The sequence below is a fragment of the Oryza glaberrima genome, chromosome 1, assembly GCF_000147395.1.
Source record: "Oryza glaberrima chromosome 1, OglaRS2, whole genome shotgun sequence".
NCBI classification, from domain to species: domain Eukaryota; kingdom Viridiplantae; phylum Streptophyta; class Magnoliopsida; order Poales; family Poaceae; genus Oryza; species Oryza glaberrima.
In genome coordinates this window covers 39,056,467-39,078,289 of record NC_068326.1, presented here as the reverse complement: position 1 = coordinate 39,078,289, position 21,823 = coordinate 39,056,467, and the positions used below count along the sequence as shown (strand labels likewise).

The 21,823-nt window shown below is 45.8% G+C and overlaps 3 protein-coding genes across 6 annotated transcripts; all 3 read left to right on the top strand.

The window, feature by feature from the left end:
* The first annotated feature begins 2,276 nt into the window (after positions 1 to 2,276).
* LOC127782410 (5-oxoprolinase 1) lies at positions 2,277 to 9,421 on the top strand. Of its 4 annotated transcripts, XR_008019177.1 has the most exons (6): positions 2,277 to 2,497; positions 2,848 to 6,693; positions 8,327 to 8,370; positions 8,460 to 8,666; positions 8,754 to 8,872; positions 8,964 to 9,421. XR_008019177.1 is itself a non-coding variant. In XM_052309796.1 (3 exons), the coding sequence occupies exon 2, from the start codon at positions 2,882 to 2,884 to the stop codon at positions 6,653 to 6,655; it is 3,774 nt and encodes a 1,257-aa protein (XP_052165756.1). In that variant the 5' UTR covers positions 2,277 to 2,497; positions 2,848 to 2,881; the 3' UTR covers positions 6,656 to 6,693; positions 8,145 to 8,320. The 4 variants fall into 4 exon arrangements, 2 of the variants coding, with proteins under 2 accessions (XP_052165756.1, XP_052165665.1); XR_008019180.1 differs by lacking the exon at positions 8,327 to 8,370; XM_052309796.1 differs by lacking the exons at positions 8,327 to 8,370; positions 8,460 to 8,666; positions 8,754 to 8,872; positions 8,964 to 9,421 and adding an exon at positions 8,145 to 8,320.
* Positions 9,422 to 10,059: 638 nt separating this feature from the next.
* On the top strand, positions 10,060 to 12,442 carry LOC127782770 (uncharacterized). Its single transcript, XM_052310072.1, has 5 exons — positions 10,060 to 10,296; positions 10,388 to 10,471; positions 11,597 to 11,636; positions 11,731 to 11,799; positions 11,889 to 12,442. Exons 1-5 carry the CDS (start codon positions 10,112 to 10,114, stop codon positions 12,126 to 12,128), a joined length of 618 nt encoding a protein of 205 aa, XP_052166032.1. The 5' UTR covers positions 10,060 to 10,111; the 3' UTR covers positions 12,129 to 12,442.
* A 999-nt stretch (positions 12,443 to 13,441) lies between these two features.
* LOC127782959 (uncharacterized) lies at positions 13,442 to 14,670 on the top strand. Its single transcript, XM_052310288.1, has one exon. It carries the CDS (start codon positions 13,787 to 13,789, stop codon positions 14,321 to 14,323), a length of 537 nt encoding a protein of 178 aa, XP_052166248.1. The 5' UTR covers positions 13,442 to 13,786; the 3' UTR covers positions 14,324 to 14,670.
* The last annotated feature ends 7,153 nt before the right edge of the window (positions 14,671 to 21,823 follow it).

The window sequence follows — 21,823 nt, the reverse complement described above, 5'->3', positions numbered from 1 at the left end:
ATCGACGGCGTGTATAACCCTTGCCAAGCTTTGGGTTGAGTTTGGATTTGGATTTGAATTAAATCTTTTATGCTTCCTGTATGTATTGCTAGTTTATTTTATTTTACTATGTACAGAACCGATGGTGGACTGACTCTTCAAACTTGACCGGTTTGTATTTATAGTGGTAATAATACGTTAGCAATGGAGATACGTGCACGTCCGGACATACCGTGTCGTGCACACAGTGGAAACTAGTATTTGGAACACGTATACTATGCTGATATGTCAGTATTATTCTGTGCGATGGCTTTGTTGTGGCAATAATAATGTGCATCAAAATAAATAAATCTAGGATGTACTTTTATGTACAGGTGGTCGCCGTATAAATTTTGATCAGTCAACGTTTTTTTTCCCAAAGTACTGTAGCTAATCGAGGAGTAGTTAATAATCCGATCTGCCGGTGGCCGTGAGACGGGTGGGATAACAAAGGTTGTCCGCATGTTTATTTTGCGATTTCAAAGTACTATAATCATCTATTTTGCATGTCATGAATACGGAGCATCTTGTCTACATCTTGTGCGCGATCACGAGGGGAAATTTAAAAACCGTGCTGCTAATATTAATTGCCACATCATATGATTTGATTACGTTGGTATTTGTTGGGCGGCTGACAGAGGGATTTATTATTAAACAAGGAAAAAGCTCATTTGACTTCTTTAAATATCGGCCGAATCTAATTTGTGCCCTTTAACCAGAAAGCTGGATAAGAAAACTCCCCGAACTATTAAAACAAATGCAATTTGACTCCTTGGGTGGGTTTGCAAGCGGTTTTAGCTGATGTGGCACCTACGTGGCACTGTTGATCCGGTCTTCGTCCCACGTGTCGTCGACGCGTTGCTTATGTGGAATTAGAGTAAAACAAAAGGCAAAATTTTGTAATTTTGTAGGACCGACATGTCATTCACAAACACACACAAGTGGGACCCACCGACAATGTGGGCCCCACATGTCATTCTCCCTTTCCTTCCCTTCTTCCTCCTCCTTCCCTCCTCTCTCTCTCTCCCTTATCTCTCTTTCTCTCCCCCGGCCTCTTTTTTCACCTTGCCCCGAGCGGCGGTGGGGAGCGATGGTGGGGACGGCGATAGGGAGCAGCGGCGGCCTGGCCACCTCTCCGTCGGCCTCTTTTTCTTTCATATTTTCCTCTCCTGTCACCTAAACACCACCGGTGTGCACACCTGCATTGGCAAGCTCTCCTAAACAACACGTCTGCAAAAAATGGCACAAGCTTAATAATTTGAGCTGTTTGTAGATTCGTAGGAGACAAACATGCCGAATTGCGCGTATGTATTGATGAACATGCGCGGGTATCAATGGCGTTTTACTTGATGGCTGGAGGTGGTGTCAAAGCTGCGGGCGTGGTGGCGTTGGAGGTGGAGGTGTGCGACGTCGTCGTTTGGGAGGTGAGAAGGCAAGGCTTCTTGGAGGCAGAGGCGGAAGCGGTGGCTGTGGTGGAGGCGGTTGCGGGGAAAGACGGGGATGAGCCAGTGAGCTGTTGGTGCTCACGGCGGCGAGCGGTGGGCACTCAGGTGCTCTTGACGTGGATGGAGCAACCGAAGCCGCGGCTTTTGCAGCACGTGCGGCAATGTTGGTGGCCATAGTCTTTCTTCGCTTGGTTATCGCAGTCCTAGCACATTGCCGCGGTGCCGGAGCCAAACGATCCGTCAGCGATGTCCAGCATCGGGAGGGGCTTCTTGAGGTAGGGGAAGGCGCTAGCGCTACGTGATGAAGCTTCTCTCCGTTGACCCGTTGAACTACGACGACACCCCCATCGAAGGGATCAGGAGGATCCTCGATCCAAGATTCCCACGGCCAAATGGTCAATTGGAGTGGGAGCCAAGTGAATCGCTCCAGAAATTTATACTCCCTCCGTTTCAAAATGTTTGACACCGTTGACTTTTTAGCACATATTTGACCGTTCGTCTTATTAAAAAAAATTGTGAAATATATAAAATTATATGTGTACATGAAAGTATATTTAACAATGAATCAAATTATATGAAAAAAATAAATAATTAGTTAAATTCTTTTAAATAAGATGAATAGTCAAACACGTACTTAAAAAGTCAACGGTGTCAAAACGGAGGGAGTACTAGCGACTTAGCGAGGTGGAGTGGCGAAAACGTGGCTCCACGTCCTACTCTGAAAATAATTACAGCGCTACCCGTCCACTTTCATCGAAATTACAGGAAAATGCCATCGCATTACCTTGGATCCAGCCGAACCGTCGCGCCGCCCACTCGTCGACTCGGGCCTTATCGCGAGGAGAAAAAGGGGAGACGAGCGAGGCAGCGGCGGCAGAGCCAGAGGCTGCTTCCTCCCTCCTCTCGGCGCGACGGTTTAGGCGGCAGCGCACGGTGACGGCGGCAGCACGGCGCACGGCAACTGGGGCGACGCAGCACGGTGACGGTGGCAGGGTTGGAGCACGGTGGCGAGCAGAGCAGGGGAGGGGATCCTGGTGAGCTTCTGATTCATCTCTCTCTCTCTCCCACCCCACCGGGGCTACGTCTGTCTGGAATTTGCTTGCGTTCGTTAACCCTAGCTTCTCTTCTAGTTCTGGAAGAAGCTATTTCACGAGAAAATACAAGTAACAGTTTATTGTTTGATTCCCCCAAAATTTGGGAGTTCAACTGAACCCCCCATGTCCCAAGTTGGATCCGCCCCTGGCGCTCTTATCCCCCTTTGTTTGATTAATTCACAGCACAGCTCAGTGCTACAACTCACTTCTACTTACTACAGTAATCCATCACCCATTACCAGATTAATCTGAATTGCCTGCATCCACGCTGCTGTTTTGGTGTTTTGCAGAGGACGCAGATTCTGAGAGTACCTCGAAGTTAGGATGGGTAGCACGGAGAAATTCAGATTCTGCATTGACAGGGGCGGCACATTCACCGACATCTACGCAGAGGTGCCCGGGAGGAGGGAAGGCTACGTGATGAAGCTTCTCTCTGTCGACCCGTCGAACTACGACGACGCCCCCATAGAAGGGATCAGGAGGATCCTCCAGGAGTTCTCCGGGGAGAGGATCCCGCGGTCGTCCAAGATTCCCACGGGCAAGATTGATTGGATTCGGATGGGCACCACGGTGGCCACGAATGCGCTTCTTGAGAGGAAGGGTGAAAGGATCGCGCTGTGTGTCACCCGGGGATTCAGGGATTTGCTTCAGATTGGTAACCAGGCTCGGCCAAACATATTCGATCTCAAGGTGTCAAAGCCATCGAATTTGTATGAGGAGGTGGTTGAGGTTGATGAGAGGGTTGAACTTGTTGGTGGTGGTGATGGTGAGAGGGATGATGGTTTATCTGTTAAAGGGATCTCAGGGGAATTGGTCAGGGTGGCGAAGCCGGTTGATGTAGAAGCATTGAAGCCTTTGTTGAAAGGTTTGCTTGACAAAGGAATAAGATGTTTGGCAGTGGTTTTAATGCACTCATATACTTATCCTCAGCATGAGCTTCTCATTGAGAAATTATCTCTTGAGATGGGATTCAAGCATGTATCGTTGTCTTCATCATTGACGCCGATGGTCCGTGCTGTGCCTCGTGGTTTGACAGCCAGTGTGGATGCTTATCTCACACCAGTCATCAAAGAGTACCTATCAGGATTCATGTCCAGGTTTGAAGGGGGAGGTGAGCAGGTGAATGTGCTGTTTATGCAGTCAGATGGTGGTCTGGCACCAGAGAGGAGATTCTCCGGGCACAAAGCAGTGTTGTCAGGTCCTGCAGGTGGTGTGGTTGGCTACTCTCAGACCTTGTTTCAACTTGAGACATCAAAACCGCTGATTGGATTTGACATGGGTGGTACATCCACAGATGTTAGCCGCTACGATGGAAGCTATGAACAAGTTCTGGAGACCCAAATTGCTGGGGCAATAATACAAGCTCCCCAGCTTGACATAAACACGGTGGCTGCTGGTGGTGGATCGAAGCTTAAGTTTCAGTTTGGAGCTTTCAAGGTTGGGCCAGATTCTGTTGGAGCACATCCTGGTCCTGTATGCTATAGAAAAGGTGGTGAGCTGGCGATAACTGATGCCAATTTGATTCTGGGAACTGTTATTCCTGAGTACTTCCCATCCATATTTGGTCCTAACGAAGATTTACCCCTTGATTATGACGCTACTAAAAAGGCGTTTGAGAGTCTTGCTGTTGAGATAAACTCTCACCGAAAGAGTCAGGATCCATCAGCAAAGGACATGACGGTTGAGGAGATTGCCCTCGGTTTTGTTAATGTCGCAAATGAGGCGATGTGCCGACCTATAAGGCAGTTGACTGAAATGAAGGGGCATGACACTAAGAACCATGCTCTCGCATGCTTTGGTGGTGCTGGTCCTCAACATGCATGTGCTATGGCAAGATCCCTTGGCATGTCTGAGTTACTTATTCATCGCTACTGTGGCATATTGAGTGCATATGGAATGGGCCTTGCTGATGTTATTGAAGATTTGCAAGAGCCATACTCTGCTATTTATAATGTTGATTCTGCTGCAGAGGCATCTCGAAGAGTAGATCTTTTAGTTAAGCAGGTGAAAGAAAAGTTAATAGAGCAGGGTTTTGGAGAGGACAGCATCAGGACACATTCATACTTGAACTTGAGGTACGAGGGAACCGATACAGCAATCATGGTTAAACAACCAGAGAGAGAATCTGGAAGTGATTATGCTGATGAGTTTGTGAAATTGTTTCAGCAAGAGTATGGCTTCAAATTATTAAACAGAAAAATACTCATATGTGATGTGAGGGTTCAGGGAGTTGGTGCTACAAATATCTTGCAGCCTCATGAACTGACACCAGTATCAACCAAACCTGTGCCAGAAAGTTCATGTCGAATTTATTTTTCATACGGATGGCAGGAAACACCACTTTACAAGCTTCAGAATTTGGGCTATGGGCATGTATTGAAGGGTCCTGCAGTTATAATGAATGGGAACAGTACAGTGATAGTAGAAAAAGACTGTAAAGCTATCATCACCAAGTATGGTAACATAAAAATTGAGATAAGTGCTGCTTCAAGCAGTGTAGAAGTATCAGAGACAGTTGCTGATGTGGTCCAACTTTCTATCTTCAATCATCGATTCATGGGTATTGCTGAACAGATGGGTCGAACACTTCAAAGAACTTCTATTTCTACCAATATAAAGGAAAGACTGGACTTTTCTTGTGCTCTCTTTGGTCCGGATGGTGGCCTTGTCGCAAATGCCCCTCATGTCCCTGTGCATTTGGGAGCCATGTCTAGCACCGTGCGTTGGCAACTCAAATATTGGGGTGATAATCTCCATGAGGGTGATGTTCTTGTAACGAATCATCCATGTTCTGGGGGTAGCCATCTTCCAGACATAACAGTTGTCACACCTGTTTTCAATGAAGGTAAAGTTATCTTCTTTGTTGCTAGTAGAGGTCACCATGCAGAGATCGGTGGTATCACCCCAGGAAGCATGCCTCCTTTCTCAAAAAGCATCTGGGAGGAAGGTGCTGCCATCAAAGCATTTAAACTTGTTGAGAGAGGTGTTTTCCAAGAGGAAGGAATAATTCACTTGCTACAGTCACCGTCCTCTGATGAACTTACAAACCATAAGATTCCAGGAACACGTAAGATCCAAGATAATCTTTCTGACCTCCATGCTCAGGTGGCAGCAAACCAGCGGGGAATAACACTTATCAAAGAACTGATAAATCAGTATGGTTTGATCACTGTTCAATCTTATATGAATCATGTCCAAAACAATGCTGAAGAAGCTGTTAGAGAAATGCTTAAGGTAGTTGCATCGAGAGTTGAAAAGGAGAATGGGTCTTGTGTCATCGAAGATGAAGATTACATGGATGATGGTTCTGTGCTCCATTTGAAGCTCACCCTTGATTCAAGTAAAGGCGAAGCAACCTTTGACTTTGAAGGCACCAGTCCTGAGGTGTATGGTAACTGGAATGCTCCTGAAGCAGTAACAGCGGCTGCTGTGATATACTGCTTACGGTGCTTGGTCGATGTTGATATACCTCTAAATCAAGGCTGCCTAGCTCCTGTGAAGATCCTAATTCCTAAAGGCTCTTTCCTTTCTCCAAGTGACAAAGCTGCAGTGGTTGGTGGTAATGTATTGACCTCTCAGAGAGTGACGGACGTAGTCCTAATGGCTTTCCAAGCATGCGCCTGCTCCCAGGGTTGCATGAACAATTTGACATTTGGAGACGACACCTTCGGTTACTATGAGACCATTGGAGGCGGTTCAGGAGCTGGGGCGAGTTGGGATGGTACAAGTGGTGTTCAGTGTCACATGACAAACACAAGGATGACTGACCCAGAGATCTTTGAGCAGCGATACCCCGTTCTTTTACATAGATTTAGCATCAGGGAGAACAGTGGAGGTTCTGGTTTCCACAGAGGTGGTGATGGCCTTGTGAGAGAGATTGAATTTCGCCAGCCTGTTGTTGTGAGCATTCTTTCAGAGAGAAGGGTGCATGCTCCCAGGGGACTGAAGGGAGGAAGAAATGGGGCCCGTGGTGCAAACTATCTCGTCAAGAAAGATGGTCGTAGAGTTTACCTTGGAGGGAAGAACACTGTTATGGTTAATGCTGGTGAGATTCTTCAGATTCTCACTCCTGGTGGTGGTGGTTTTGGCTCTCCTTGATGGCTATTCTTGTGGACGATCATCTACCTCGCTTCTGGGTATTGTCATTTCTACTTCTTTAGTCCTACTTTTATCCACAAATAAAACATGCAGAAGGCAGAAACTTGCACAAATATTGCCTGATACAGATCCAAACTGTCATTGTTGCTTCTGGGACATTGGAGCTGAATAAGGAAGCATGTTGCTTGTTTACCTCACTGTTGTTCAACTTAATAATGTTTTTTTTTGATAAAGGAAGCTTTTATTAATCTCAGACGATTACATCAAGTTGATAGAACCATACTAAGAAAACTCCCGGCCTCTGCATAACTAGGATGCACACAGCCAAAACACACAAACCCACAAAAGAGTTTGTAACAAGAGAAGGAAAGCAGTAAAAATCAGGGAGCACCAATCTTCAGGCTAGACCGCCACCCATGTCCCTGGGTAAAACATTCCCTGACCACCTGCTCCAAGCGCTGACACGCCGCTGCAACCAAATCCCGTGAACCAGGCTTCTAAAGGATAGCCCAGGTACGAAGGAAGTGGATAGTTAAAAAAATAACCTGTAAAGGAGAAGAGATTTTTCTTTTGTCAAACACAATATCATTCCTGCAAAGCCATAATGACCAACAAATAGTGGCTGCCCCTAACAGGATAAGTGACTTCAAGTCTTTCCTAATTCCCCATAGCCAATTACCAAACATATTGGATACACCACGTGGCGGGAAAAGCCCTGTAGCCACTTGTATAATGCACCACACAAAACGGGCAAATCTGCACTCATAAAACAAATGTAATATTGTCTCATCTTTGTGACAAAAGCAACAATTCTTACTTCCTTGCCAATTGCGCTTAGCTAGGTTATCCCTTGTCAAAACTACCCCACGACGTAAATACCATAGGAATATCTTCACTTTAAGCGGTATTTTTAATTTCCAAATTACTTTGTTTATGTTGGGCAAATCTGAATGTACCAAGGCAAGATAATGCGACTTCACTGAAAACTCTCCATTTTGGGTTAAATTCCAATGAAACTTATCTTGATCCTGAGTAAGAACTAGGTTAGCGATTCGTGGAAGAAGGTTATTCCACGCCACTAATTTTGGCTAATGTTTTGTGTTAAAAAAATAGTAATGTGGAATCATTTATCTTTTTAACGATTAACTGTATTGGTTGTCTCTGCACAGCATGGCTTTTGGTTTCCTCTCCTCATGTTACTGTTACATAAGAAATTACTCCTACCATACTGGTGTTTACACTGCACTTGGTGGAGACTCAAGCTGTTGTTTCTGTCTAAGCAATAATGTCATTTGCATATAGATACATGAGGTGTAGCAAATCTACAGAATCAGAGGTCAGGAACTACACAAAAAACAATCAATAATATAATCACGATAAATTATTTGATATGAGTATTGAGAACAATACAATGAAAAAAAAAACTATGATGCACAGATTGGTATAAAGCTAGTAGCCTAATAATTTGATGCATTTTGCTATTAATTAGTTCTATACGATGGATTTCCAACGCAAATGCATCCCCAATGTTAAGGTGAGACCACACCCTGTTGAGGCACAGTAGCATATAGACGGCCGTCTAAGAGATCCAATACATGCTTTGCATGAATGTTTAGTTTAGGTTCTGTCACCTCTGAATCTAGTGGATACACTCTTTCTTTGGCAAGGCAGCTCATCTAGTGGACTCCACTGAGGTTGTTGGACATTTTCAGAAGGTGATTCATCAATCTTCAGACTGTAATAAGATTATAAGAACCTCGCAAGTGGATGTGCTGTAAGCTGTTTCTAACTAGTGAATTTTCAGGTTCTTACCTCCAGAGGCAACTTCTGTATCTGCTCAATCGCCATTGGTGTGATTGTTGAGGTTATAATCATGTTCCCAATCCAGCACCGGTCATACGGAGATGGAATCAACAATGTTCTTGTTCTTCTGAGAGGAGGGATACCGATCGCAATGCCTACTGTTCTGTCAGTCACACTTGCAATAGGTTCTCCTCACCTGTCTCAACAGGTGTGTCCAAGATATTGTTGTCATGTTTCTTCAATTAACAGACAGTATATCACATATCATTACTAAAATTAATTAATTTTTGGCAAGGTGCTATCACTAAAAGGATGACAGCCATAGAAGAAATGGCAGGAATGGATGTTCTCTGCTGTGACAAAATTGGAACTCTCACTCTCAACCATCTCACTGTTGACAAAAACCTAATTGAGGTAGAGAACTTTAATAAAAATATGTGGTATATCGAATTCATCATTATTGAGTAGCTAGGCAACTTATGATCCATCCTTTGTGTAATTTCAGGTTTCCGGTGGACGCCGGCATGTTCCCGCAGCACAAATACGAGATCGTGAGGATCATTCAACGGGAGGGCCACCTGTGCGGGATGACCGGCAACGGCATGAACGCGCTGGCGCTGAAGAAGGCCGACATCGGCACTGCCAACATCGCACGCGCTAGCACTGAAGAAGGCCGACATCGCGCTCACGGAGCCCGGCTGAGAGGCACACATGCTGAGCGCATGTGCAATCTGTGATGAGACCAAAGCGTGTGGATTCTGATGTAATTCGATCGGCTCAGACAGTTTGATTTGCTTGGGTTTAGCTTCATGGCGTTGTATCTTCAGAGTTCAAAGTAAAATTACTATAGCTTTTTGCATGCAAAATGTCAGAAACTTATACGGAACATGTCGGTTTTCTTTTAATGATTAGAGATGATATATGAGTTTGCACCTGATAATTGAATATCTCTTGTTACCTCCATTGGAGTATTTGCTTTGTAGCAGTACTAGTCTTGTTAACAACCAGTGAACTTGGTGCTATACTTAACTGCACTATGCTCATTTGGATCTTTCAGATGATATAACCAATTAATCTACCATGATGGCATTAATGAACAATCAGGAATTCAGAATACTGCTCTGTAGACAGGATACAATGGCACACCTGGTCCTACAATATATCAAGCAACACCTGTGATTATGTACTGATGAAACTGACTTTCTTTCTACTTCCTCCTTCCATTGTTCTCTCCCTTAGGTGCTAGGCGAACAAAATAAATACAATTTGAGATGTAACAGGAAAAGCTAGGGTGCTGTTTCTGTCATATGAAAGTCTTGGTCTTGGTCGTCTGCTCGGCGCGGCGAAGAATCTCCATCAAGCATTCTCTTCGGTGTACCTTTTCCTTTTGTATCTCCATGACAAGTTGAGGGACCTTTGATGTACTTCCCTACCAAAAATCCTCTGGGCCGTAAGTGTTCCATAGACGAAAAAAAAAGAAGAAAAAAAGGAAAAAAGAAGAAGAAAAGCGTCGTGGTGTCGTCGTCCTCGCCACCGGATTGTCCCGCCGACGTAGCGCCCTCCTCCGCCGCGCATGCCAACTGGACTAGTCAACCACGGCAGGGTAGGCGACTAGACTAGACTAGTACGCTTCTCTTCTCGCCATTTGAATGAATGCCACCGCCGCTCGATCCGATCCTGGCCTGCATGCTCAATCTCCGCCGCGCGACTGCTGCCGCCGCCGTCGACGGGCTCTGGTTCTCCTTCTTCTCCACCACGACGACTGCAGGAGGAGCCATGGAAGAGGAGAAGGCAGCCTCGCCCGTCTCCCGGCACATCATGCCGCATCTCCTCAACATGTACGTTCACCTGTTCTCTGCTTAGCTCTGTGTTGTTGATTCGGTGACGAAACAAGACAGAAAAAAAAAAAGTTGCACGCATATGTTGCAGATACGGATCGTGCGCGACGGCTCGGGACTTCGAGATTTACGCGGCGCATGCCACATTCGAGGACCCGCTTATGCGAGCTCATGGGTACGTCTACGTTTGTTTCCTCACCATCGATCCATCATATCTCTTCTTCTTTGGCAAGGCCTTTCCATCCCCTGTTCTCCGAAAGAACAGTGTTTCGTGGCTGCATCCATGACTTGCTAGATTGGTGATGGCACGACTACGCTCTTCTGGGAAGACCGGTGGTTAGATGGTTCCTGCATCCGCTCACTAGCACCGGCACTCTATGATCGAGTACCCAAGCGAACCCGACGACGAAGGACGGTAGCAGAGGGGCTACTCAACAGAGCTTGGATCCGCGATATACGAGGAGCACTCGGATTGCAGGCCATCGTAGAGTATCTCAATCTCTGGTCGTTGTTGCGGGAGATAGAGCTCTCGGATCGCCAGGACCAATTTATTTGGAAATGGGAAAGTTCAGGCATGTACTCCTCCTGCTCCGCCTACCAAGCATTGTTCCTCGGTCGAATCCCGTTCCAATCCACGCCGATCTGGAAATCGCTGGCGCCGCCGCGCTGCCGTTACTTCAACTGGCTGGTCGCACTCAACCGCTGCTGGACGGCGGACAGGTTAAGCATCAGGGGCTTGTCCCATCCCAGCATGTGTGTCCTATGCGATCAGCACGAGGAAAGCATCAACCACATTTTGGTCGCATGCCCAGAATCAAGACAGCTCTGGTGGCTACTGCTCTCGGCAATCGGTTGCTCGGAATGCTTGCCCATCAATGAAACCTCATTCCACTGCTGGTTGTGTGACAAGAGGGAAACCTTACCGAGCTCTCAACGGCGAGGTTTCGATACCATTGCTACTCTCGCAACATGGACTATCTGGAAAAAGCGAAATAACAGGATGTTCAACCAGAAGCACGGAAGCTGGACAGAAGTGGCAAGGGCAATGGCGGAAGAGGCAGCGCTGTGGCGGCTTGCCAATACTGCCATACCGGCCACGCCTTTAGAGCGCTCAGGTCGCAACATTGTATCGCGAGATTAGGGTTTAATGCTCTTGGGTGACTTCCTGTAATCCCGTCTCCTGCTGTGTTTTCCCTTTAACCTGTGCAAACTTTTACTCCTCTTAATACAAAGATGCGCTCCTTACGTATTCCCGAAAAAAAAAATCCATTCTTCTCTTTCATTCTTTCTTTCATTCCAGGGTTAAGCAGATCAAATCGGCCTTCTACACACTCCCCAAGGTAACATCATATCTGTTATGTTCCACCTCCACACAACCAAAACTTATTTCAAACTGAATTCTCTGTAATATACTATGCCTGTATGATTCATCAGTTATTCGGTGAATCCAAAATCGTGGAGTACACAATTACAGAAAACGAAACCGCGCCCGGAAAAGTCGAGGTAACTAATCAACCCAAACTTCATCGACAGTGTTTGACTATCATGCTGATCACTAACAGAGGAATTAACAATCAATCGATCTGTTTCAGATACTGATCGACAACAAGCAGCACTACAAGTTCCTGGGCAGGGCCATCGACCTGGCGTCGCTCATCACGCTCGACGTCGAGGACGGCAAGGTTGTGAAGCACCAAGACTGGTGGGACAAGAAGCCTCTCAAGAACAGGGACACGGTGAGCTTCCCGGTGGTCGGCCGGCTGGCGGAGGCGACCCGCCGCGGCGCCATGCTGCTCACTCACGCTCTCATGGGCTGCGGCAAGGACCCATAGGCCATCGCCTCCGACAGCCCTACAAGTGGACAATCTCGCTACCCGTATAAAAATATGTTTAATATAGTTTATTCTCTATTCACTAGTACTACCTCCTTTCCTAAATATATAACGTTGGTTTGTTCAATTTTAAACGAATCAACGTCATACAAATAACACGGAGGGAGTACATTTTAGGTGGACTGTAAATTAAAGATTGTACTCCAGATGAGTATGACGTTTTTTTCCCATATCACTATTATGTAATATCATTTGTATCTACTACAGTACAATGTTTGCTTTACAATAATGAATGTAGTACTACGTTGTATGTAGCGCAAATTAGTGCAAGAAAAATTGTGGCAGGGGAACACTGTGCTACACCCTGCAAGTGAAGTCTCTGCATTGTTTCTTTCAGAGAAGCCGTAGGCTGCAATGCTGCACCTGAATAGAATTTGCCGTGTAGGTGAATGCGTCGGCACCGACGACTGCGTCCACGAGATCCGAGTTAAAGGCACTTGCTTTTACTTTGCTTGCGCTGTAAATTAATTTTCGCTAAAGCCTAAAGAGGTCGTAGTCGTAGTAGTAAAAGATCACAAACTAAAGAGCTAAAGTGTTGTGTGCAGTGTGCTGTCGTTCCTTCTGCAATGATCGATACACAGATTAATTTCATTTCTATCTTCCTGTCTAACCTCAGTTCACAAATCAATCAGCTTGATTCCTTCAATATGCCTAATCAGCCCTAATCTATTTACCGTTAATACTACTCCTGTTTTTTTAACAACACTTTGATCCTTCTTGTTTTGCACGTATAAGACTAAAAACGAAGTTATTTTGGGGAAAAAAATACTCCCTCTATTTCAAGATGTATAACGCTGTTAATTTTTTCATAATATTTAATCATTTATTTCATTTAGAAAAAAATATATAAATATTATTTATTTTATTGTGACTTGTTTTTATCTTCAAATAAAATATAATCTTGACTTATATTTATACACATTTATACTAAATCTTTAATTAAGACGAATGATAAAACGTTAAAAAAAGGTTACCGGTGTCATCCAATTTGAAAATGATGTAGTACTGTTTAGAATTAGCTTTATATTTTTTTAGGAAATACTACTAGTTCCCTGACCTCCTGGCTACTGCATACTGTACCTCCTGGCTACTGCATACTGCACGTACTGACCGAGTCTGCAGCAGCAGCAATCAACTGCCATGAATAGAGATGTTTTTCATATGGACACCGAAATGCACATTATTTAGCGACCAGTTCGTCGTGCCCTTCAATTTCATGCCATGCAGGCGATGAGTTGGCAAAACACCACATCAATCAAGCTAAACAAACACAACACATATTCTCTGATCTTTTTCAGCCGGATTCTGGATATGAGTCGCTGGCAACTGGGCCCCACTCTGATAACGCAAAGTCGAAATCCCAAAAGTACCCCTCCTCCTGTCTCTCCCACTAACCATCGCCGGGAAATATTCGACTTAAAGTTAAAGAAGCCAACGTTAAAGACATCAAAAAATCAAAAAAGAAGACATAAATTCTCTTTGCTCACAGGGAGTCATCTCGTTGGCCATATATCCAAAAACACATTTCACTTCATCGTCTCGATCGATCGAGCTTCGAGCAGAGTGATTTAGCGAGAGTGATTAGTTAGCCGCTGGCAATGAGACGCCAGGCTGTCGTCGCGGCGGCGCTCGCCGCCCTCGCCGCCGGCATCCTCGCGGCGTCGCTCCTCCTGCTCTGGCGCTGCCGCCGCCGATCAGCGGCAGCAAACAGGCAGCAACCAGCCGTCGTCGTCGCCTCCGACGCCGAGCTCACGGTCCAGAGCCCGAAGAAGCCGGCGCCGGCCCGGCGCCGCGGCGGCGGCAGCGCGCTCCGGCGAGCGCTGCTCCGCCTCCTGTTCTGCTCCCGCCGCCGCCTCACCCGCGTGGAGCCGGCCGACTCCGCCGCCGCCGCCACGCAGGGGGAGGAAGGGGAGCAGGCGGCGGGGCCCGACGAGGAGGAGGTGAACACGTGGAGGGATCGGTGGTTCGGGCCAGCCACCGCCGCCGCCTCGCGCGCGCTCTACACCATCGACGAGGAGTCCGGCGCCGGCAGCGAGGGCGAGGAGGAGCCGGAGCCCGAGACGCCGTTCTACACGCCGCCGGCCTCCCCGCCCCGGCTCGGCGGCGGCGGCCACTCGCCGGAAGCCACCGTGTGAAGGTGAAGCTAGCAGCTGGTGTTCGTCCACGGTCCAACGACATGATTACCCGATCGTTTTCTTGTTTTCTTGTTGGCTAGTAGCAGGCTTGGATTTTTGTTGTCTTCTTTGATTTTTAGTTTTTTGCTCATGTATAAACGACATTTTTTTAGCCAGGTTGCATGGTGCACAGGTACAGTGCAGTTAGTACTAGTGCTTAGTGTAGTTGTTACTACTTAATGCACGAGCAGGATGGTGATTAAGATCTAATCTCGTATGCTAGCTAGCTTGCACCAGGTGATGGAGTTGCATAGGTGCGCATGTTGGAGACAAATTTAATCTCTTTGTTCAAACATTATTCAAATTATCATGAGAAAATCTTAAAAAAAGTTGAAAATTCATATATAAAACATAAATATACAACTTCGCAAAATAACATCCACAAATAATAGAAAAAGATAAAATCCAACTTATGAGTTATGAATAGCATTGCTGCAATATATACGTGCGTGGATTTGTCTGTTTGATATACTGAGCGAGTCTGAACCTAGGCCGGCGTCCGTTTTCTTACATCGCGGAGATTTCCAGCGCACGCGAAACGAGAAGGTTCATTGAGCACATGCTCAATAATTAATTAAGTATTAATTATTATAAACTTAAAAAATAATTTATTTAATTTTTAAAACAACTTCTACATAGAAAAGTTCGTTAAAAACATTTAAAAGTTTAAAAAACGTGCTAATGAAAATGGAGAAAATTGAAGTTTGGAGTCGAAGATAAGTGTTGTTGGAGTGGTAAATGTTACTGAAATCTACATTGTCATTTTTTTAAAGAACTTTTCACGATCATTTGTATTGAATTTAATTTAAAAAATTAGTAGATGAGGGGAGATCTACAAGGAATTAAGGGGTGAAAGTGGTCGGAATCGGTAACATCTCTTCGGAAACGACGCTTGATCGACCGTAATTAACTATATTTATCATTTAAATTATTCAATGTCAACATTAATTGCTGAAAAAGAAATTAGAAAAAAAAATAAAATTTATATAACAAAAAGGGTAACAGTGTTATGTCGATCCGAAATTTCCATCGCACATTTTCATCCCCCTCCATGCGCATGCACCAAACACTAGTCAATGTTGGACCTTTTTCTTCTCTGCTCTGTGATCTCTTGACCAGAAAATTAAGCCCCTCTATTTCTGTTGCCTGTTGCATGTATCCGAGGACCGAGGTAATTAGTAATTAAAAAGGTTCCAATTGCAATCTACTCCCCAGTATACGCCAAATAAATTGTTCCACTAGATCTTTTGCAGATGGGCGCTTAGATGAAAGCTACGCAGTGATCTATCGCTGTCTCCTCCATGAGTCACCAGGAAATACTGGAGTATACATTAATATTAGGTGGGTGTTTGGTCTGTGTGCAAAAATGTAGAACTACTACAAATGGAGTATATCACTAAGTAAGTTATGCCTTGAGAGTGCTCTAGCTAGCTAGAAATCACAGCTACCTAACCTAACATTGTTCGGTAACCTGTACTATGTCTGTACCATGCTGATGAATAATCATCATCTCATCAACTCCATTGACAATGACACACTGACACTTGCTGCTTGTGACCCAGGACAAGAACACCAAATTTTAGTCTCGACTCTCAACTATGCATACGCACACCTGACTGAAATTAGTCGCACTTTTAAGTAGGAAATTAAACGAATTCAGTCATAGATATTACTCCGTAGTACTAAAATGTTCTTTAGAAACGAATGAGTTGCAGGCAGAGCTGCATCTCGTCGATCACTTCATGCCGCGGAGAAGCTGGAGACCCGTCGGGCAGACGCCTCCGGCCAACAGGTCGGTGAAGCTGCACAAGGGTGCCATCTCCAGGAATGCCAGCTCGTCGTCGGTCAGGCGAGCCGCCGTCGTCGTCATCTGCTCCTCCTCTTCCTTGCTGCTGCCGGTGACCGTCGCCGGAGAAGACGCGCGCTTGCTTCTGCTGCTGCTGCTACCTTTCCGGGATGGAACTGGTTGCTGCTGATGAGCAGAGATGGGTTTCTGCAGCAGCGTCGTCCCGGTGATGGCGACCAAGCTCAGCTTCTTGGCTTCGTCCCTGACCTCTGCCTGCATTGGCCTGAAGGAGAAGGATCTCTTCCAGGTTTCCACTAGATCAGCGACGGCCGGGATCACTAGATTTTCCACTTGCAACGACGCCAACACCTATCAAATTCAATGTACAGTATGAGTCTGACAAGCGGCACCAACAATTGCTGAATCTCTTTGCAGTGAAAAATTAACTGAATGAATGATAAATGGATGGAGGATTGGTGATTCAGTAGGTTATGCACCTTTTCAACAGCCTTGACAAGGCGACGCATCATTCCTTGTTTCTGGTAAGCTGGCAGCGTGCCTGCGAAAGGCATCTCAGCCAGTTTCCTGCCATGGAACCTGTAACAGAAAAACAGGGCAGGACATTGGTTTGATAGTAGTAGCTGAAAAAGGTACAAAAAGGCATTTTTACCAAGGCATTCGAGTATCACAAATTCTGAACTTTATAATTGCAACTATACTGGTTATTCTCTTGCCATGCAGAAATCCTAAACTATGAAAAACAGCAGCACTGACACTATCAGTAAAGTGTCAACAGTGAAAGACACTGATACTGACTGAAGTAAGCTAGAGCAAAGTAATCAGAAAATAAATATAAGACATGAACTATCGCTAAGAGAACAAAAACTGAAGAGAGAATGGATCCAAACCTCAGCAAGGCTACTGAAATGATTTCTCCATCCTTCTCAAGAACCATGGTGTAGAATCCCTCATAGTTTACTCGTTTGAACTCTGATCTGTTCGAGTACAAATGAAAGTTGTGTGACAATGTACAAATCTATCTCATATGTTTCTGAAGTTATCTTCTTGCTCTTACATATATTTTGCCAGAGAAACATATAACTGATGTTCAGTGCTAAACCATACAAAATTACTAAATATATGACACGTACATATCAGGGTTTGCATATTTTAGGATGAAACATTGAAGCAGTTGAATTAGCACTTTGATGCCTAGCAGTACATACCCTAGACTGTAGACAGCTTGGTGGAGCATATCGATCTTAGTCCTTCGATCTTGCACAGGATTAAAGCATTCATTGAGTACACCCAGAGCTACTGCAAGCTTCACATTGCTCTCAAGAATTACAGGCATGTCCTCAGAAGTGACTAGCTCATCCTTCTGAATCTTCAGGAGGGCCCAAGAAAAGCCATCTTCAGTATGGTTCATGACTCCTATCATATCTGATAGATGAGAGGACATCTGAAAAACGGATTGAGAACAAGCATAACTGAGATGTGCTCCATTAATAAAGCAGAATTTCAGAAGCTCTGTATTTGTACCGCATAATGTACAGAATTTGGAGTCTATCTATCAGACATTTATATTTTGAAAACAGTACTAAAAGGGCCATTGCATCTATTAGAAAATTACGACATTAATTATATAGAAAAAAAACTACACCTCCCGATCATCGTAGGTCTAAATTATAGTGGTGTAGATTAATTTTCTTTAGATTAGGGCACACTTCTACAACCATATTAGAAATACAGTTGTGTCTCCATAAATGAACACAATAGTTGCGTAGCAAATACAGTACTCCGCACTAATTTTAAGGAAAACCGGTTAGTGTTGGACTATTGCTGAGCTAGCATATGCTATGGGAAAAAAAATATCAATAACTAATTTTCACCTTTTTGCAGGTTTCGCTGCAGTATGCGCCGATCTCGAACCCAGGGCTTTGCAAAGGACGGCAGTACTGATGATCTGCAGATTAATGTGTTTCCAGTGAAGCTCATCAGTTACTATTCGGAAACACAAGGTTGATCAGATGCTAAAATGAAGGGACATGTACAATGAGATTAATTACATTTTCGTGTACACTGTTGGCATGTTGATAAACCCTGAACATCATGTGACATGCAGAGCACGCACCGGCAGAAATGGCAGCTCCAGGAGCCGTCTGGAGCCTGAAATCAAGCAAACAAAACACCCAACCAAGATTTCATCATGAATTCAAAATGCCGCAAAAACCACGGTTGCTGGCTGTAAATTGTTGTCAGTTGCTGTCTGTCAAACAGTAACCAAGATTTGATCATGAACTGGACATGAACCAAAAAATGTAAAATAGTAACCAAGGTTTGACCATGAACTGAAAAATGTAAAATAGTAACCAGGATTTGACCATGAACTGAAAATTGTAAAACAGTAACCAAGATTTAATCATGAACTGGACATGAACCGAAAAAAGTAAAACAGTAACCAAGATAATCTTGACCATGAACTGAAAAATGTAAAACAGTAACCAGGATTTGATCATGAACTGAACATGCTACAAAATCAATCACAGTTTCTGTCTGAAAATTGTTCAGTCTTGTGACCTGGATGGCGAGGCAATCTGGATGGAAGGTGGAGGGGCAGGTGTCGCAGCAGAGCAGCTGGCCGCCGTCGGCGCAGACGCCGCAGGCGTCGTCGCTGCAATCCTTGCCGCCGCCGTTCTTCTTCACCTGATGACGAGGAGAAGAGGTGGAGACGACGACGACGCCGTCGAGGAGCTGCATCTTCTTCGTCTTCGCGAGCTTCCTCTTGGCCTGCGAGCTCTTCTCCTTCTCCTGCTCCAGCGACGCCATGGCCTTCTCCCGGGCGCGCATGGCGGTCACCCGCTCCTGCGCCCACGCCTCCTGCATGCACTTCGACAGCGGCTTCCCGGACATGAGCAGCAGCTTCTCCCATGGCTGCCCTGGCCGCTCGCACCTGGCGTGGGTTTCGAACACAGCCACGGGGACGACGGTGTTGCAGCAGCGGCAGCGGATTCCCGTCTTGGTGACCATGCCGGAGATGACCTTCTCGGCGGCGCCGGCGTCGCCCGGCACGTAGAACACCTTCGCTTTGTCCTTGAGGAAGCCTGTGTCTATCAGCCAGGTCAGCACGGTGTGCTTCTTCGCCGCCGGTGGTGGTGGTGTCGCCGTCGTGCCGGTCGCTGTGGCGTTGTTCTTCTTCCTGGCGGCGATGGCGCTGGACCTGGCGCTCGGCGAGGCGGCGGCGCTGTTGCTGCTGGTCTTGCGCTTTGATCTGGTCTTGCTCCGCGTCGCCGCAGGGGAAGCGACGGCCGCCTTCTTCAGATCGTCGTCGGCGTTGCTTTGCGCGTCGGTGTTCGAGCTCGGCTGGTTGACGTCGTCGTCGACGATGATCACGTCAGCCGGGACGGTCACCTTGCTGCCAGCGGCCGGCGCCTTCTTGGCCCTCTTCCTCGGCTTCTTGTCGGATCCCGCCGCCGGATCATTGCTCACCTTGGGCGGCGCGCGCTTACGGCCGCGGCCATTTGGCGACGGAGCCGCCGCCGCCGCCTCCTCCTTCCCTTTGCCGGCGGCTCCGGCACTCGGCATCGCGAGCACAGGGGCCAAACGTTTCACCACCACGCCGGCATTTGCATGGCCGCCGGCCGGCGACGCGTTCTTGCTGCTTCCGGCGCCGGTATCAACGGCGATAATCTCAAGTGAGCGGCTAGTTCCGGCCATCTGCTTGCCACGGCCGGCGACGGTGCCGTTGCCGATAACGCGGCCGCTACTAGCTCCGGGTGTTCGGTAAGCGAACGTCGACGGCATCCCACGGGGGTCGGAGAATCTCCCGGAGGAGAACGATGACGGCGAGCCCCGCGGCGACATGGACGCGTGGTTCTGGAGCCACGGACTCCGGGTGGTCCAGCCAGCCAACACCATGAGCTGCTGGATCAGGTGCGGTGGCGTCGTCGTCGTCGTCGTCAGCATCGACGCGCCACCATTGATCGTTCGCCCCGCCATGCCCGTCCTCGCCGCCGAAGCGCCGGTGGTCGGGAACATGCCGTAGTTGGTGATGGCTCGCACCTGCGGCGACCGCAGCGCCGTCGCTCGCGGCGACTGAACATACGCACGTCCGGCTGCGACGGCGGCGGCGGCGCTGCCGGAGTTGAGCACGTGGAACGTGTTGCTGGCGGTGGCGGATGAGGCGGCGGGGGCGGCGACGGTGCCATTCTCTTTCCTCGCCGGCGCCGCCGCCGACGACATAGCTGCCAACTTGGTCGTAATCCAGAGGAAAGAATCAAAACGAGATGGGTGTGTTTGCTTCCTGAAATTACCAGAAACTAAACAGGAAACGAGTAAAAACGTAGATCAAAACTTAGTTGTAATCCAGAGTGTTTGCAATCCATATTAGTATGCATTAATGTTGCTTGATTTGCATTCTGCAGCCTCTGAATCTTAATTAATGCTTTCTGAATTCGTTCGCAGCTGTAAAACGAGGTGAAGATGGAATGAAAACATGATCAGCTAAGGAAGTTCATAAAAACACACAGCAAGCAAATTAATTACTGTCAATTGTGATATATCAAATCCTTAATTTGTCCTATACTGACTCTAATGATCAGCAATCTGTGCACCTGACGATCGACATGCGTTTTCTGAATGAACGAAAATATGTATTGAGAGACACTGAGAATTAATGCGTTATGATTCATGAACAAATTTAACAACCAATTACGCGTTGTTTGCCACATTATTAATTTGCCATATACTATAAACTTCCTTCCTGCTGTCATTTGCAGATGTAAAAGCTAAAAAGCTGAATGATAATTGTGAAACGTACTCCAATATTCAGATAATTTATCACGATATACTGATCTGATTTTTTGGGCCATATGACCAAGAAAGCTTAAAGAATACCGTAAAGTGATCACATACCGATTCGCTGTAGTTCAGGTCTGCAAGTTGAATTCACTTCTACAAATGTTGGGCTGAATGACAATATTTGGTAACGGAGTTCAGGAGTAGCATATATTTTCAAGGCATTAATTATAGATGCACCTCCTTGATGTAGCATAATTGTTGCGTATCAACAACTCTAGACTGGCAACACCATCTCACGAAAGTTTTGGTACGTTTAAGGTGAGAGTTCACGGTGGAGTTTGTCGGAGATTGCCACCTCATGAACCACAGAGCTAAGGACACATTCTTTTTTTACAATTTTACCACAAGTATTCTACAAAAGTCCATATATCAAAAATCCAGTTTTATATGTGCTAAAAAAATGTAATGTGGTTTTCTCAAATTTATAATTCATCATATTTCAATCCGCTACTCACTTTTATGATAATTGATTGTAACTTTTTTGAAGCAAATGTCAGAATAAATTCAATTGTTTAAGTACCCAAAACCATTGAGTTACCCGGTTGTAACTTCTAATTAGAAACCGATTTGAAATACTCCCTCCGTCTAAAAAAAAACTCACTTTAGGTAAATTGTTTTTTTTGTCATGGAGTCTAGATTCAAGGGGTTGTTCAGTTTGATGTTATTTCTAACCATACCAATTTTTAACAAAGTTGCTATAGATGTACCTACATTTAGTTCCTTTTTTTTACCAAAATTTGGTAAATACATTAGAAATACCAAAAATTTGTTAATATTATCAACTTATTAAAATTGGCATTGCTAAAATTTAATAA